The sequence below is a fragment of the Asterias amurensis genome, chromosome 4 (genome assembly GCF_032118995.1).
Source record: "Asterias amurensis chromosome 4, ASM3211899v1".
NCBI lineage: Eukaryota > Metazoa > Echinodermata > Asteroidea > Forcipulatida > Asteriidae > Asterias > Asterias amurensis.
The window spans coordinates 7,212,245-7,226,513 of record NC_092651.1 but is presented as its reverse complement, the minus strand read 5'-3'; the positions used below and the strand labels follow the sequence as shown (position 1 = coordinate 7,226,513).

Here is a 14,269-nt window from a genome sequence, read left to right as displayed (position 1 = left end):
CAAGACCAATCTTACGAAACAAATCCAAAGTATAACTGGCGGATTAGAACCAAATCAAAGACTGGAAAAACTAATGAGCAGCATAAGAAGCAGTGCTGTAAGTGAAATTGGTTTTCGACCACAAAACTCCAAACCGAATTTCACAAACGACGAAACAATTTCTTTTTCTATCCAGCCAACGCAAGAAACTACTGATGGACATCCAAGACAGAAATGAAGAAGAGACATATCGAAACTGAAAAAGGAAAGAAATTCACTGCGGGATAAAATTTGTAAACGCCAGCCCGAAATAGAAACCATCAAGGCTGAACACCTAATACAAGAGATAACTGACACACACGAGAGTCGTAGAATGTTCAACACAGTGCGGGAAATAAGAACTAAGAACAAACCCCATCCAGTCTGTGTGAAAGACAAAAACGGACAGTTTATTGTGACTGATGGATGAAAAGTACACAGAATCGCCGAATGGTTCGCAGATCATTTCACAGACGACGAGGGAGCTATTGAAAGCTTTGTCGGCGATCCATCGCCTCTAACACAAAGAATTACAGAAAATGAAGTTGAAAGGGCTGTTAAATCATTGAAAAATGGAAGAGCCAGGGGACCCGACCAAATTGACAACGAACTCTTGAAATTTGCAGAAAAACAGTTTTTCAAACAATATTAAGAATTCATCAACAATGCGTTAGAGAACCATCACCAAATTGACAGTATTGGGCAAGGAATCCTAAAAGCCTTGCCAAAACCAAAGAAAACTCCTGGACCACCTGAGCACCTACGACCTATCATCCTCCTAAACGGAGCCCGCAAACTACTATCAATCATAACGCTGAAAAGAATTGATTTATAAGAAAATCGACACCTTCACCGGACCATGTCAAGCTGGTTTCAAAAAAGGACGTAGTTGCGCAGACGTTGTTTGAGCTCAGCGAATGCTTGCTTCCGTGGTATTGAAGAAACATTGGGAACTTCACAAAAGTGGCATCAACATGTCAAAAGCATGTGACAGGATTAAGCGAAGAAAAATCCTTGAGATCCTACAAACCGCAGGTTGTTCAAACGACGACATTCGTAATGCAGATTTGTGATTTCCAATACAAAACTGAAAGTAAATATCAACAAATCAACAACAAACAATTAATCAAATGCACTAACCTCTTTTTGTTTACAACCTTTCAATGAACATCTATTTGCAAAAATCCTTTTCTCCTTAGCAGGATCAGATTGGCAGTCATTATCAATATGCTGAGACATTTTAATGTCTGGGGGTTCACCTCTTTTAGAAGGTACAGGTTTATTGCACAGAGGACAGACAGGTACTTGAATATCCTATAAAAAAAACATACAAAGCTTAAAGAATCTGAACAAAAGAAGTTTTGAAGTACATGAAAACGGCCTGTCATGCTACTGAGATCATGCAAAATGCCCATAAGCCTCATATGGAGTGAGCAACATTTTTGTTTTTGATAATGTTTAAAGACAGTGGACACAATTGGTAATTGTCAAAGACCAGTGTTCTCACTTAGTGTATCTTATCATGTACATAAAATAACAAACCTGTGAAAATTTTAGCTCAATCGGTTGTCGGAGTTGCGAGATAATATTTAAAGAAAAAACACCCTTGTCACACGAAGTTTGTGCTTTCAGATGCTTGATTTTGAGACCTCAAATTCTAAACCTGAGGTCCCGAAATCAAATTCGTGGAAAATTACTTCTTTCTCGAAAACTGCGTCACTTCAGAGGGAGCCGTTTCTCACAATGTCTTCTACTATCAACCTCTCCCCATTACTTGTTTCCAAGTGAGTTTTATGCTGATAATTATTTTGAGTAATAACCAATAGTGTCCACTGCCTTAAAAAATAAAGTGAAGTAAAAATCCAAAAAGGTAAAAGTATGTCAGTGACAAACACGCATTACATTTGCATACAATCATTTTTTAAACAGTTTTGTAAGCAGTTTGATGATAAGAAATCTATTTTGTATTTATTTCAAAACTGTACCTTAGTGTAAGCAGTATCACAATGGTGCTCCGAATACTGAATGTGGTCTTTACTGCAAGTAGAGAACAAGCAAAGTAAAATGCTTATGAGTACATAAACATGTTCATGTAGGCCTAGAAAAATAGTCCTGAAAAACAATTGATCCTGCACATTTGTGTTCAGGTATTGCTGTAGGATATTATTGGATTGAGGTGACTTATTATCCTGAGTGACATACGCCACATTTATGTAAAATATCATCCTACACAATAGTTATTTATTTTATTTTTATTTTACTTTTACTTTTTTGGGGGGAGGGTACTATCATCACTTGGGTTTAAATTTCTTTTTAAAGCTTTTGTTGGGATGGGCTAGGCGCACATTATTTACGGTTAGGCCTACAGGGAATGAATTTTTTTTTAAACAAGGGCTTTTAGCGGAAACTTTGATAACGGATCTAACGTCAAAACCAAAACAGAAAACTAATATTTCATATTTGTTTGTTTGATATGATGATGTAAATGTATCACTATAAATTTTGAGAATAGGATCTGAGATTCTATGAATCGCTACCCCCCCCCCTCCCTAATTTTGTTCTTTCTTAGAGGCAGAGACTCTTAAATCAGTTGCAGTACCCGCTGCTAAAACATAGGATTTGAAATGCCTCTAGCTACCGGGCAATCTCGGTGGTCTATTTGGTATGAAACTGCTCTAGAATGGGTTTGAATCCCACACAAGTAATATGCCTCTGATTTTGTTTTTACAGAACTCAGAAAAGTACTGAGCAGTGTTGGACTAATCTCGAGACCCGTCTTGAGACCATTTTTTAGGGGTTTGGTCTCGGTCTTGTTATCGGTCTCAGACCAATGTGGTCTCGAACATTTGGCTGTATGGTCTCGGAACGAGACCAGCTATTTGACAGTACATGCACTGTCAAACGGATATGGAATGGATCGCACGCAACAGCAACTAAATTTTTAACGGGGTACATACTTCCTCTATTTAAAAACTAACGCAAGATTGCACTGTATGCTCATGTTAATTAATACAGCAACAATGATGTGAATGTACTACTCGTTAATAATACTCCAATTGCCACTAACCAACCTCTTACCCATATTGAGCTATCAAGCCAGCCACATAATGTTTTATTTTCATGTACATGTACGTGTGTTAAGTCTACTTAAGAGAGTTCGAGCTACTTATAGTCCCTGGTTCCAGCTGTCCCGAAAACCACATGCAGCGATACACATCAGTGTCACTATAATATTTTTTTTTTATTACTGAATACGGATTGATGATAATATTAAAAAAAAAAAATACTAATCATCATGTCATTGTCAAGTAGATCAGCCATTGTACAATGTGAGTTCAGGTTCACAAGGAATGTGACGATGCCAAAACTGGAAAGAGGGTACCACGTCTTTTTGCAGAGATAATATAACCGTCATCGTAATACGATTGGATAAAAGATACATTGTACAGCACCACTAAAAGAAGCAAACTTATACAATTTATCGAAGAAGTTCAGGAGTTGACAGGTTAAGTTTATGTTCTGCAGTTTTGGCAGTGTTGAAGAAGTTGCCTATATAGATGTACATTATAATCTGGCCTATTAAAATTCTTTGTGTTCCTGTCCTCGGACCAGTGGGAAGTATAGCCAGTCGAGGGGTATGATTTAATGAGACCACATCTGGCAAGGTTGTCCACGGACATGTTGTCCATGCTAATTTTCCCCAAGCAAAAAAAAACAACATAATTTAGAACATCCCGAAAAGCACACGACTCATCAACAAGACTGGATTTCTTTTATATTATTTTCTTTCAACTCTGATGACTACATTAGTCAGAACTTTCACATAAATTTGTTTAATTTTTTTCATGCATCCGAGAGTCAGCACTTCTTCCAAAATGGGGTGTTTCGCGTGGCTCCCACCAGAATTGGAAAACAAAACATTCCAAAGGTTTTTAAGTTTCAAGAAAAATAAATAATGAACCACAGTGGACAACTCTGGCAGTTTTGATATCATATTCCTGCCTTTTAATTACCAATTTCGTGTGTGTAAGGATTTAGTTTTAATTTAATTTTATTAGACTTAACACTGGCATAAAAATATAAAATACAAATCGATACATATGAAACAAAGAAGCAAAATAGCTAAAAATACCAACATGACCAAGCCAGTGAGTGGTGAGGAGGAACAGGTGACCAGCTCAAAGCTGTCCTGCAACAAAGAATGTCCCCTGAAACCCACCCCACAGTAAAAACCACCCATCCCACTGTTAAAAAAAAAAAGAAAAAAATGATAACACTTTATTCATTCTTTGTCAAAGAGTCGATAATGTTATCTTATTAAAAGGAATTAAATGAATCGCAAGTGAGTCTCTGCTGCCCGATTATTTGTTTACGTATTATTTGTACTACTAGTACTATAGATTATTATATTGATTAATAATAACAATAATAATTACAACATTTATAGAGCGCTAAATACAGAAGTTTCTAAGCTCTTTAATGAGTGAGCTGCTTGAATGTGGGTGGGTAGTTTGTTCCAAAGTGTTGGAGGTATGACTGAAAAGGCCCGATCGCCATAGCGTACGTGTCATGGTGCGGGGTCCCGGGGAAAGCTATAAATGAGCGATTGAAGAAGAGCTAGGGCGTCGGGTAGCTGATGAAAGTGAAGAAGAACGAAGGGCTATGAGGTCTTGGAGAACAGGAGCTAAATTATGAACAGCTTTAAACACAAGAAGAAGAATTTCGAAGTGGATGCGTTGGTGAATTGGAACGAAGCCAATGAAGGAAGCGAATTATGGGTGTTATGCGTTCTTTCATCAGGGTAACTAATCTGGTAGCGGAATTTTGTATTCTTTGTAGAGGAGCAAGATGAGTAGTTGGAAGACCTGCCAGTACCCATTGCAGTAGTCAAGACACCCTGACATGCCTGAGGTGAGGTTTTCTGATTTAGACTATGCCGTCGACATAGCTTTATTCAAGGAATCTGCTACCAAGATGACTGAAACAACAGAAGCCATTAGATCGCTTGCAGGAAAACTCTCGCAACACATGAGCTTCAAGAAATCAAAACTCATGACCATTGGAAAATCAACTGCTTTCACATCCACTCCAACAATTAATTATCCCAGTGTCGCAGTCTCAGATGTCCGGCGTGTTTAAAGATCCGGGGGACGTCAACGGGCATTTCGGCACGCAGTAGTCATGGTCTCAGATGTCCGGCGTGCCAAGCTTTCCAGGATGACGAAGCATGCCGGCGTGAGTCTCCTGTGCTCTGCTACCGCTGCGAATAAATCTTCGAGACCTGTTTTGTTATCGTACAAGTGTTTTTTCAACGGGCAACACAAAACTCTCTTCTGGCTTTCAGATGAGCCTTCTTTGTAATTTCCCCTCCTCAAATACTTTATTATGTGATTACGTTTTTCACAATACTGTCGTAGACGATCCACTCGTCGACTCAGCACAGCACTAAAATCGACTACTTTCGCTTGCTGTGTGCAGGTATGGCACATGACGTAATACTACCGTATTTGGTTATCCGGATCTTTTAGCACGCCGGACATCTGAGACCGCCACACCGGGTACGGGCTACCTCAGGTTGCTTGCAACTTAAGGCTAAAACAGATTAAACTGAACAAACAAGGCAAAAACATTAACAAGTACAAAAGGTACATGTACAATTCACAGCAAGAAATGCATTGATCAATCTGTACAAAAATATTAAAAAGTCTAAAATTAAAAAGATAAGTTTTAAGTCTAGATTTAAAAATTCATGACTATGGAGTTCACATTTCTTAAGTCTACAGGGAGACTGCTCCACAGCTGTGGTGCTACCCGGCAGAAAGCTCTTTCGCCAGCAGATTTGAGATTTACTGCCGGGACCCTGAGAAGAGATCTGAAAACGACCTAAGTGATCTGGCAGGAGTAATATGGGTTTTAAATTATAGGCCTAATCCTTATTTATCAATTTAATCACTGTGTTGTGCGCAACAAACCTATGCTACAGCTACAGGTTTAATTACAGTTTCAAAACCTTCCCCTTGTCCCTGTTCCATTTCAAGGCACACTGAGAATGTGATCCATATGCATAGCATGCTTAATTAAGGGAATAAAAGGGTAGCGACGAGCTCTTCAACGGCCGTTTAAAGCCGGCAGGGTCGGCAGCCGTGTAGCACGGCAACGACCCTGCGTGGGTTGTGTGTACGCGCTTAGAGGACGCGCGCGTGCTTAGATTACGCGCTGTTACTATAGCTATGAATCGCGTTCCGCGTGATAATTGCCCGACACGCGGAAGCCAGCTGGTTATAAACACTGGTCATTATCAAAGGTTTATACACCCCCACGTGACGCGCTCTCCACTTCAATAGGATTAGCGAAACTGTCTGAGGTATTTAACACTGAGTCCTGATTGGTCCAAAATAACGATGGCGTCTTCAAACTTTTGGATTGAAGTCTCCAATCGTGGTCAATGACCAAACAGAGCTCTGAAGATGACTGCAAAACAAAGAGCACCTTATTCTAGCTTCAATATCCAACAATCTCTCGACACTGGGTCACTACCATCAGACTGGAAACAGGCTATGATAACACCAACACTGCTAACTATAGACCAATATCCCCGACTTCAACTTGATGTGAGCTGTTAGAGCATATTGTAGATAGTCAACTTATGTGCCACTTAGTGCATCACCAGATTCTCACCGATAAACAACATGATATTCGAGGCAGATCATGGGAGAGCCAACTTGTTTGACGTTAAATGACCTACATGTAGCCCAAAACCACAATATCAACATTACCACTGATGTAGCCAGTCGCACAGAAGTTGACCAACATCTCCAGTGCTGTAGTCGCCCTTGAAACTGCAGACAATGTCAGCTTCCTTGGTGTACCAACTGAGATCATCTCGGACAATGGCCCCCAGTTTGCTGTACAGGCATACAAACAGATGTGTCGCAAATGGTCAATCAGTCACCCACACAACCTCATCACCGCGTTATTCGCACTCCAATGGGTTGGCGGAACGCACAGTTTACACCATCGAATTGGTCATGATCAAGTGCCAGAAGACAGGTCAAGATATCACCAATGCCCTACTGAATCTGCGGGCCACACCAATGGACGCCCATCTTCCATCTCCTGCAGAGATACTGTTTGGACATCCTATTTACACTATCTTGCCAAGTAACAACCCACACTTGGTTCCTCTAAACAGCCTGAGCTTGTCAACGACTGCTTAGTGGTACACCATGGCAAAACGAAAGCTAACCATGATCGCCATGCTGGACCCGACCTTCCCCAAAAGTTTGTTAGACAGACGGTCCGAATCCTGGACCAGCCTACCGGAAAATTAAGGGTGCCGGACACCGTCACCAAAATCTGTGCTGAGCTTCGCTCGTATGAGGTTACCACCCCAAATGGCACCACTGTGAGGCAAAATCGCTAGCACCTGCGAGACATGCATGGCACTTGCAAACTGCAAGCAGCTGCACCAAGAGTAGCTAAGCATTTCATTTTTATGAACACCCTACCCGCGCCTTATTTCCACAATATGTGCAAGTCTCAGCTCTGCAAATGCCAAAGCAGACACAGCGACAGCGCCAAAAGCCTCCAGTTGCCTCCAGGTCTGGTCGTACAACCTGCCCACCTGCAAGATTTACTGACAACTAGTTTTTCATGTTTCAGATCACAAACGTTATGTTTAATGGACAATTTCAAGTGTTTTGCTTGTTACCATAAAATTTTCAGTATTCAGAGTTACTGTTAAAGTTGCATTGAAGTTTTAAAATGTGGACTTTCGCATTGCTCTGAAACGCCCTCTAACATTCCAAGTTTATTTCATTTTAATATTGTCACCAAAAAAGTAAAGAGATACTATCTACACCCTGTAAATTAAAATTGCTGTCCGTGTGTGGGATCGTGCATTGTGTACAGCATGATAGCTAATTTGGGTCAGACTTTCGCGGCACTTTCGAGTGAGTTCTTTTACATTTATCCGAACAAGAAAAAGGATATTATATTACCCAAAATTTGATTTTGGAACGCACTTCGTACACCTGTATTCTTGTTCGATTTCCATATGGAATACAGAAAAATCATACATGTTGGCAGCTCTGCATGACCCTTGCAATTCTAGAGCATTGTCTGACCAACTAGACCACCAAGATTGCCCGGTAGATAGAGGCAGTTTGAATCCTATGTTTTATCACCGGGTACCTGAAATACAAAATTGAAGGACAGGTAAAAAAAATTCAGAATTCAAGCCAACTGGTCCAGCTGGCTACTTGATAATAAAATTAGGGCAACTCCTGTGAAGCCCTGTGGTCTTGTGGATTGGCCCCCACAAATTTGAGCCCTGCCTTAACTAAAAGTACACTGTGTTTGTTTTTAACCAACAAATGCTCTAATTTATATAGAATGTATCATTACCGGCTCAACAAAACCTGTACATCTGCAGGGAATTCACAAATTTTGTATACATATTTATTCTTAAAAAACTAGTGAGCTTACCAAAATAATCCAGAACAAGCATCGCACTTCATTGGTAGAAAGTCTACAGAAAAACAATCAAATAAACCAGTTCAGTCAACTTGTGTACTTCATAATATAATCAGGGATTTAACAACAAATTGTTCAGAGAATTTAATGTAACGACTATAACACCATTTACAACAAAAGCTTGAAGATAGATTTTGACAACTCTGTATACATAAAAACATATATGTACTGTACATGTAGTTAGTTGCATGACGTTTTGAAGGTGCCATCTGGTGCCTTTTACCTGCCCTTAAAGGGTTTTAATAGGGGCCTACATGTACGTCTTGTATACATAAAGGTGAAGAATAACACTACCCTAAATTTCACTAAGCCTCAGAACCCTTAAACTTTCGGTGATAAATTCAGCTTGCTTGGTTTAAATACAAAGTGATGAACGAGGTAATACTGTCAGAAATCCAAGTTGTATACTCCTTATGCTGAATCAGGGGCCACATACAGGATAGCTGTGTTTAAACACTTCTGGCTGTGGTTATATCATCTGTTTAAACACCCCCACGTAATGTCCTCTCAACCAATCAAAATTAAGAAACAGTCCCAGGTCAGCAGGTATTTATGAATATAATTTATATCATCAAATAAACTTGGCCTATATATCATACAGTTATGGAAGGGTTTGCAGTATCATCATGTAATGACCATCTCTAAATGAGTTGGGGCTGGTTCTGAAAAGGACCATTGGTTTCAACTCAACGTTTTGATCAGTATGCTATACCGGTATATCATATACAGTTGGGACAGTCATTAGCAGCTAATGCTGGGACAGTCATTTATTAGCTAATAGTACAGTTTAAACAGTCATTAGCTTATAGTACAGTTTGAACAGTCATTAGTACAGTTGGGACAGTCATTAGCTTATTAGTACAGTTTGAACTGTCATTAGCTTATAGTACAGTTTGAACAGTCATTAGTACAGTTGGGACAGTCATTAGCTTATTAGTACAGTTTGAACTGTCATTAGCTTATAGTACAGTTGGGACAGTCATTAGCTAATAGTACAGTTGGGACAGTCATTAGCTTATAGTGCAGTTTGAACAGTCATTAGCTTATAGTATACAAATATTGACTGCTTCGAGTGCTATGGCTAAAACTATGACTCCCGAGGTGATCCCCGGAGCGTTCTATTTTCCCGAGGCAAAGCCAAGGGAAAATAGAATGCTACAGGGTCCGTTAACAGCGCCAGCCACCAACCCGTTCATTACCACGCAGTGAAGACCGGGTACTCGCACTGTTATTCCCTAATTATTATATCCATGTTACTGTGTGTCCCTTGATGCCAAAGAATTGGAGTTTTGAAGAGAGATGATGGTGTGGTACTTTATCAAAGGCCTTGCGATTACATCAGTTTGCCCATGATTGTGAAGAGAGTAAGCCCAGTCTTGCGTTGCTGTAATCATGGTAATTAGCTGTGTAGATGTTGATAACTTTTATCTAAAGCCATGCTAGGAATCAATGAGGATGTTATTTTGATTTAGGTGCTTGGCAATATGCTTCATGATCTTACAACAGATGCAGTGGAGATTGGCCTATATTTTGAGAAAGACCGTCGTCACATATTTTGTGTCAGTTTGTTCCAACCGAGTTGTTACTTGGGTTATCGAGCAGAAAGTCTTTGGTAAATTGGTTGATTCTCTGTTGAACTACGTCAATGCCTGCTATGTTAAAGTCAAACAGAAGTCATTAGCTAATAGTACAGTGTGAACAGTCATTAGTACAGTTGGGACAGTCATTGGGACTGTCCTAACTGTAGATAATCATGACTGTCCAAACGATGGCTGTCATCATAATGACAACTCGGTAATGAGTGTTACTGAAATGCTGTTGGCATAGTGTTTTTATTTGATTTTGTTTTGCAGTTTAAAGTGGCCGTTCATGTACTTATTGTGTAAAGTTTCAGTGTTTTATTTTCCAAAATAAATATTTCATACCTTTGAAAAGTGCACCTTTAAAGCAATACCACATGACACATGATGACGTCATCAAGCTGCGACGCCACAGATAAGTTGCTATTATGGAGGAGATTATGTATACCAATTTTGAAACAATTATCATAAACTCTGCCACAGACATATAGTAGAAGTGTATTTTGAGATGAGTATATTCTGCCGATAGAGGGCGCTCTTACATTTGGTGACGTAATTGGTATTATTTTTTTTAAACCAGACCTTTGCCAGAGTTGTATTATGTAATGGTAAAGCATCAAAAGGTGTACAACCTTAACCCATTAAATAATCATAATCATATAAGTATATTAAGTATTATAAGGTACTTCCAGTTTAGACAGGTCAAAAGGTCACGAGCAGGTCACCATGTATCAATTTTTGGTAAGTATGAAAATCCCTTTGATATGATGTACAGATTGTCACAATAGCTTGTGTGGTTGCAGAAATAATATGAACTTATGAAATATTAACGACTTCAGAATAGACTAACCGTAAGGGAACTGTATGTTGAACACGCCTTGATCGAAGATTAATTATACGCGCAGCATCGCGCTCTATGGGTGAGCACTGGAGCGTGACTCAACACGTGTTTTATGCGTAAAATCTTTTGGCGCACGACCAATGGTGGAATTTTTCAACCTCAATTTTGAAACGGAAGACAAGGTCAAAATGGGGTCATGTCTGTGAGGCGTTTACAGAGTTTTTGATGACCTTTCCGAAGATGTATCGATTGTAAGAATCCATCGTGTGGATCAAAAGAATGATTTTTTGAAATAATAAACTTTGAATTTTCATAACTCAAGAATGGATGACGCCTTCATGACGTAACTTATATATTTTTCCTCTCCTAGTGAATATCTATATACGTGCGAAATTTCAAATTCATACGAGTTTGGGAAAGTTGTTTTTGTAAAGGGACAAGGGACGCTGAGAAGAAGAAGAAGTATGAAGAAAAAAAATGAAAACAAAAACGAACAAAAATAATTGGTGTTCCGGGCCGTTGCCCTGAACACCTAAAAAGAAAAACTAGAAATTCAGAGTTTGTAAGTTAAACTCTAGGTGTTCGGATTTGTTATTTTTGGTGACTCTGATCGGTATTATTTTTTTAAATCAGACCTTTGCCAGACTTGTATTATTTGATCAAAAGGTTTACATTTAAACCTACACGTAAGGGTCAATAAATAACGTCTTTTCAAAGTATTGTTCAGTCACTTCCGGTTCAGACAGTTTAAAAGGTCAAGAAAAAGTCACCAACATATTCATTTTTGTGAAGTTCGTAAAGCCCTTTCATATGATGTATAGATTGTCAAAATAGCTTATGTTGTTTAGGAAATATGAACTTATGAAGTATTGACGACTGAAATGAAGACTACCTAATCAAATGGGAAAACGGTTCGAACAACTCAACGGTTTGAACAACTAAATGGTTTGAACAACTTGACAACTCGAACAACCTCGACGATCCAAACAACTCCACGGTTCTGAACCCCATGGATGGCCAAGACAAGTTGTCTTAACCGTTGAGTTGTTTGAACCGTCGAGGCGTCCCATGGACAAGTTGTCTGACAATCAAATAAAGAATCTATCCCTCATCAGCTCACGAGTGCACCCATAACTGCTGCATCAGCCCTTGCATCGCTGTTCCACCCCAACTTGACTATCGCCCTAACTATAGTCATGACAGTTGGGACTGGTTCAACATGAAGGCTAAAGTTGGGGCGTCAAAACTACAGCTGGGAATTAATAGCTTTTAGACTGAAAACATGTCCCACTGTCAGAACCATGTCGCTGTGACTTTGTAGTTAAACAAGAATGGTGTGTTGACAACACAAATGCCCCGCTGAGATTGAAGTTGCTACACCAAGTCCTTTTCGAGTTGTTTAAGCCATAATGACCTTAATACTTACCCGAGGGGGTCACAAAACAAAAGGCTTCTTGGGGATCCCTAAAGTAATCCACAAACCAAGTTTGGAAGTAATACGCCAATTCCCTTTCGAGTTATTGCTCAGACAACATTTCTTTTGTTTTAGCCATAATGAGCTTTTAAATATTTACATATCTGAGTGAGTCCAAAAAACAATAGGCTTCTGGGGGATCCCATGACTAATCCACAAACCAAGTTTGGAGTTGATACCCCAAGTCCTTTTCGAGTTATTGCTCAGACAACATTTCTTTTGTTTTGGCCAGAATGAGCTTGATATTTATCTCATCGTCATCATCATCATTTGGCATAGATTTGCGTCCGTGGCCGCCTCATCCTCAGATTGTAATGGGGGTGCACTCCTGGAGTCGCCGCCATTACCTGGTGTCTTGCAACCGATGCTCTTCTCAAGTCTTTGACGCTTCTTCCACTCCACTTTGTGACGTTGCCATCAAGCGCAGCCTAGGGCGGCCTCTGCCTCGAATTGTTCCTGTAGGCAGACCATCTATAGCTGCGCTGGGTAGGCCTCCCTGTCTCATCACATGAGCGCAGAGATGCCAACATTGAACTTTAAAAAAGAGTAGCATCTCCCAAAAGTTAAGGGCGAGCGTGGCTTGGGCTGGGCTCCCTAAACCGATCTTTCTATTACTCTCTACAATGCTAATTAGCTCATTTTCAGGCATTGTCGTGAAATAACAATTACCTCTGTATGCACCACCAGAACAGCTACAAATGTTTATAATGGCCAGTGAAAAAAAAATCTGGGAAGAAAAAAAAAAAAATCCCTCATCTTCTGACTTTGTTTTTAAAAAAAAAACATAACAAAGGGTGGCCTTACTTAAATGTTTTTGTTTTAATGGTCAGAAATGCAACAACAAGCTATTGGGAGAGAGAAAAAAAAAAAAAAAAAAAAAAAACGTCCGGATTTTTTGCAAAAAATACGTGTCCGTATTTTGGGCATTGTCTGGACATCGACGCTACAATTACTAGTAAGAAAACATGAAAACTGTCTAGCTTAGATCTCACAGGCCACTCAGTTGAAGGTATTTTTGTTCAGAAGGTCTCCTTTTTTGTCGCCATTATTTCTTACTTTTTGTGCCAAGCTTCGATGAAGTACATGTACAGACAGCGTGGGCACAATAATAGTGGATACATGAGGAATGAGGTTACTGTGACACGTTAGCTCACACACAACCTCATTCCCCACGCACGTGTGCACTATTCCCCATGGTGTAATAGAGATCAATGGGTACGATCTTGCAGCAATGCACTAGCGTAAAAATACTCATCCGGCCAGCCAGCGGGGGATCAGAGGGCACGCAACAATCATTACGTCGAGACACGTATATTGTTCGAGTGAATTCGCCGCTATTCTTCAACACTGCGTTCTAAAGTTAAAAGTGTTTTTTCTTTTCTGTTACAATTATTTGGATATTTTTCTTAATTTTTATTTCCACTTAATAGTTCATTCGTTGTTTGCATGTATCGTACGATTTAATAAAATTACATTGGGCGGCTTGTTTAGCGTGTTTTATTGAGTATTATCGTAGCGTCGTAGTCACGGCTCGAAATCGTACTTGCTACGCCCAAATCGTGTATGTTGGTATCTCTGTGAGCGCACCATTTCCCCTTCCGCTCTAAGACCTTGTCACTCGTGAGACACCAGTTTTTATGCTGACAATTATTTTGAGATATTATCAATATTGTCCTGTGCCTTTAAAATGTAGAATATAATGATCCACACAAACAGGCCTTAGAAATGCTTTGCTTTTGCTAAATTTCTCGAAACAAATCGCTCAATCTACAAAAAAAGAAAACACTTCATGCTGAAGTGCCACATCCCAAATTTTAATAT

At 39.6% G+C, this 14,269-nt stretch overlaps 1 protein-coding gene across 1 annotated transcript in view; it reads right to left on the bottom strand.

Moving 5' to 3' along the window:
* The window catches only part of LOC139936032 (AN1-type zinc finger protein 2A-like), a 91,104-nt gene that overhangs the window by 68,590 nt on the left and 8,245 nt on the right, over positions 1 to 14,269 (bottom strand). Inside the window, exons 2-4 of the mRNA XM_071930742.1 lie at positions 8,506 to 8,548; positions 2,004 to 2,055; positions 1,159 to 1,332 (exon numbers count right to left, since the gene is read on the bottom strand). Of these exons, the coding sequence (XP_071786843.1) occupies positions 1,159 to 1,332; positions 2,004 to 2,055; positions 8,506 to 8,548 (269 nt within the window). The remainder of the gene's footprint in view (positions 1 to 1,158; positions 1,333 to 2,003; positions 2,056 to 8,505; positions 8,549 to 14,269) is intronic.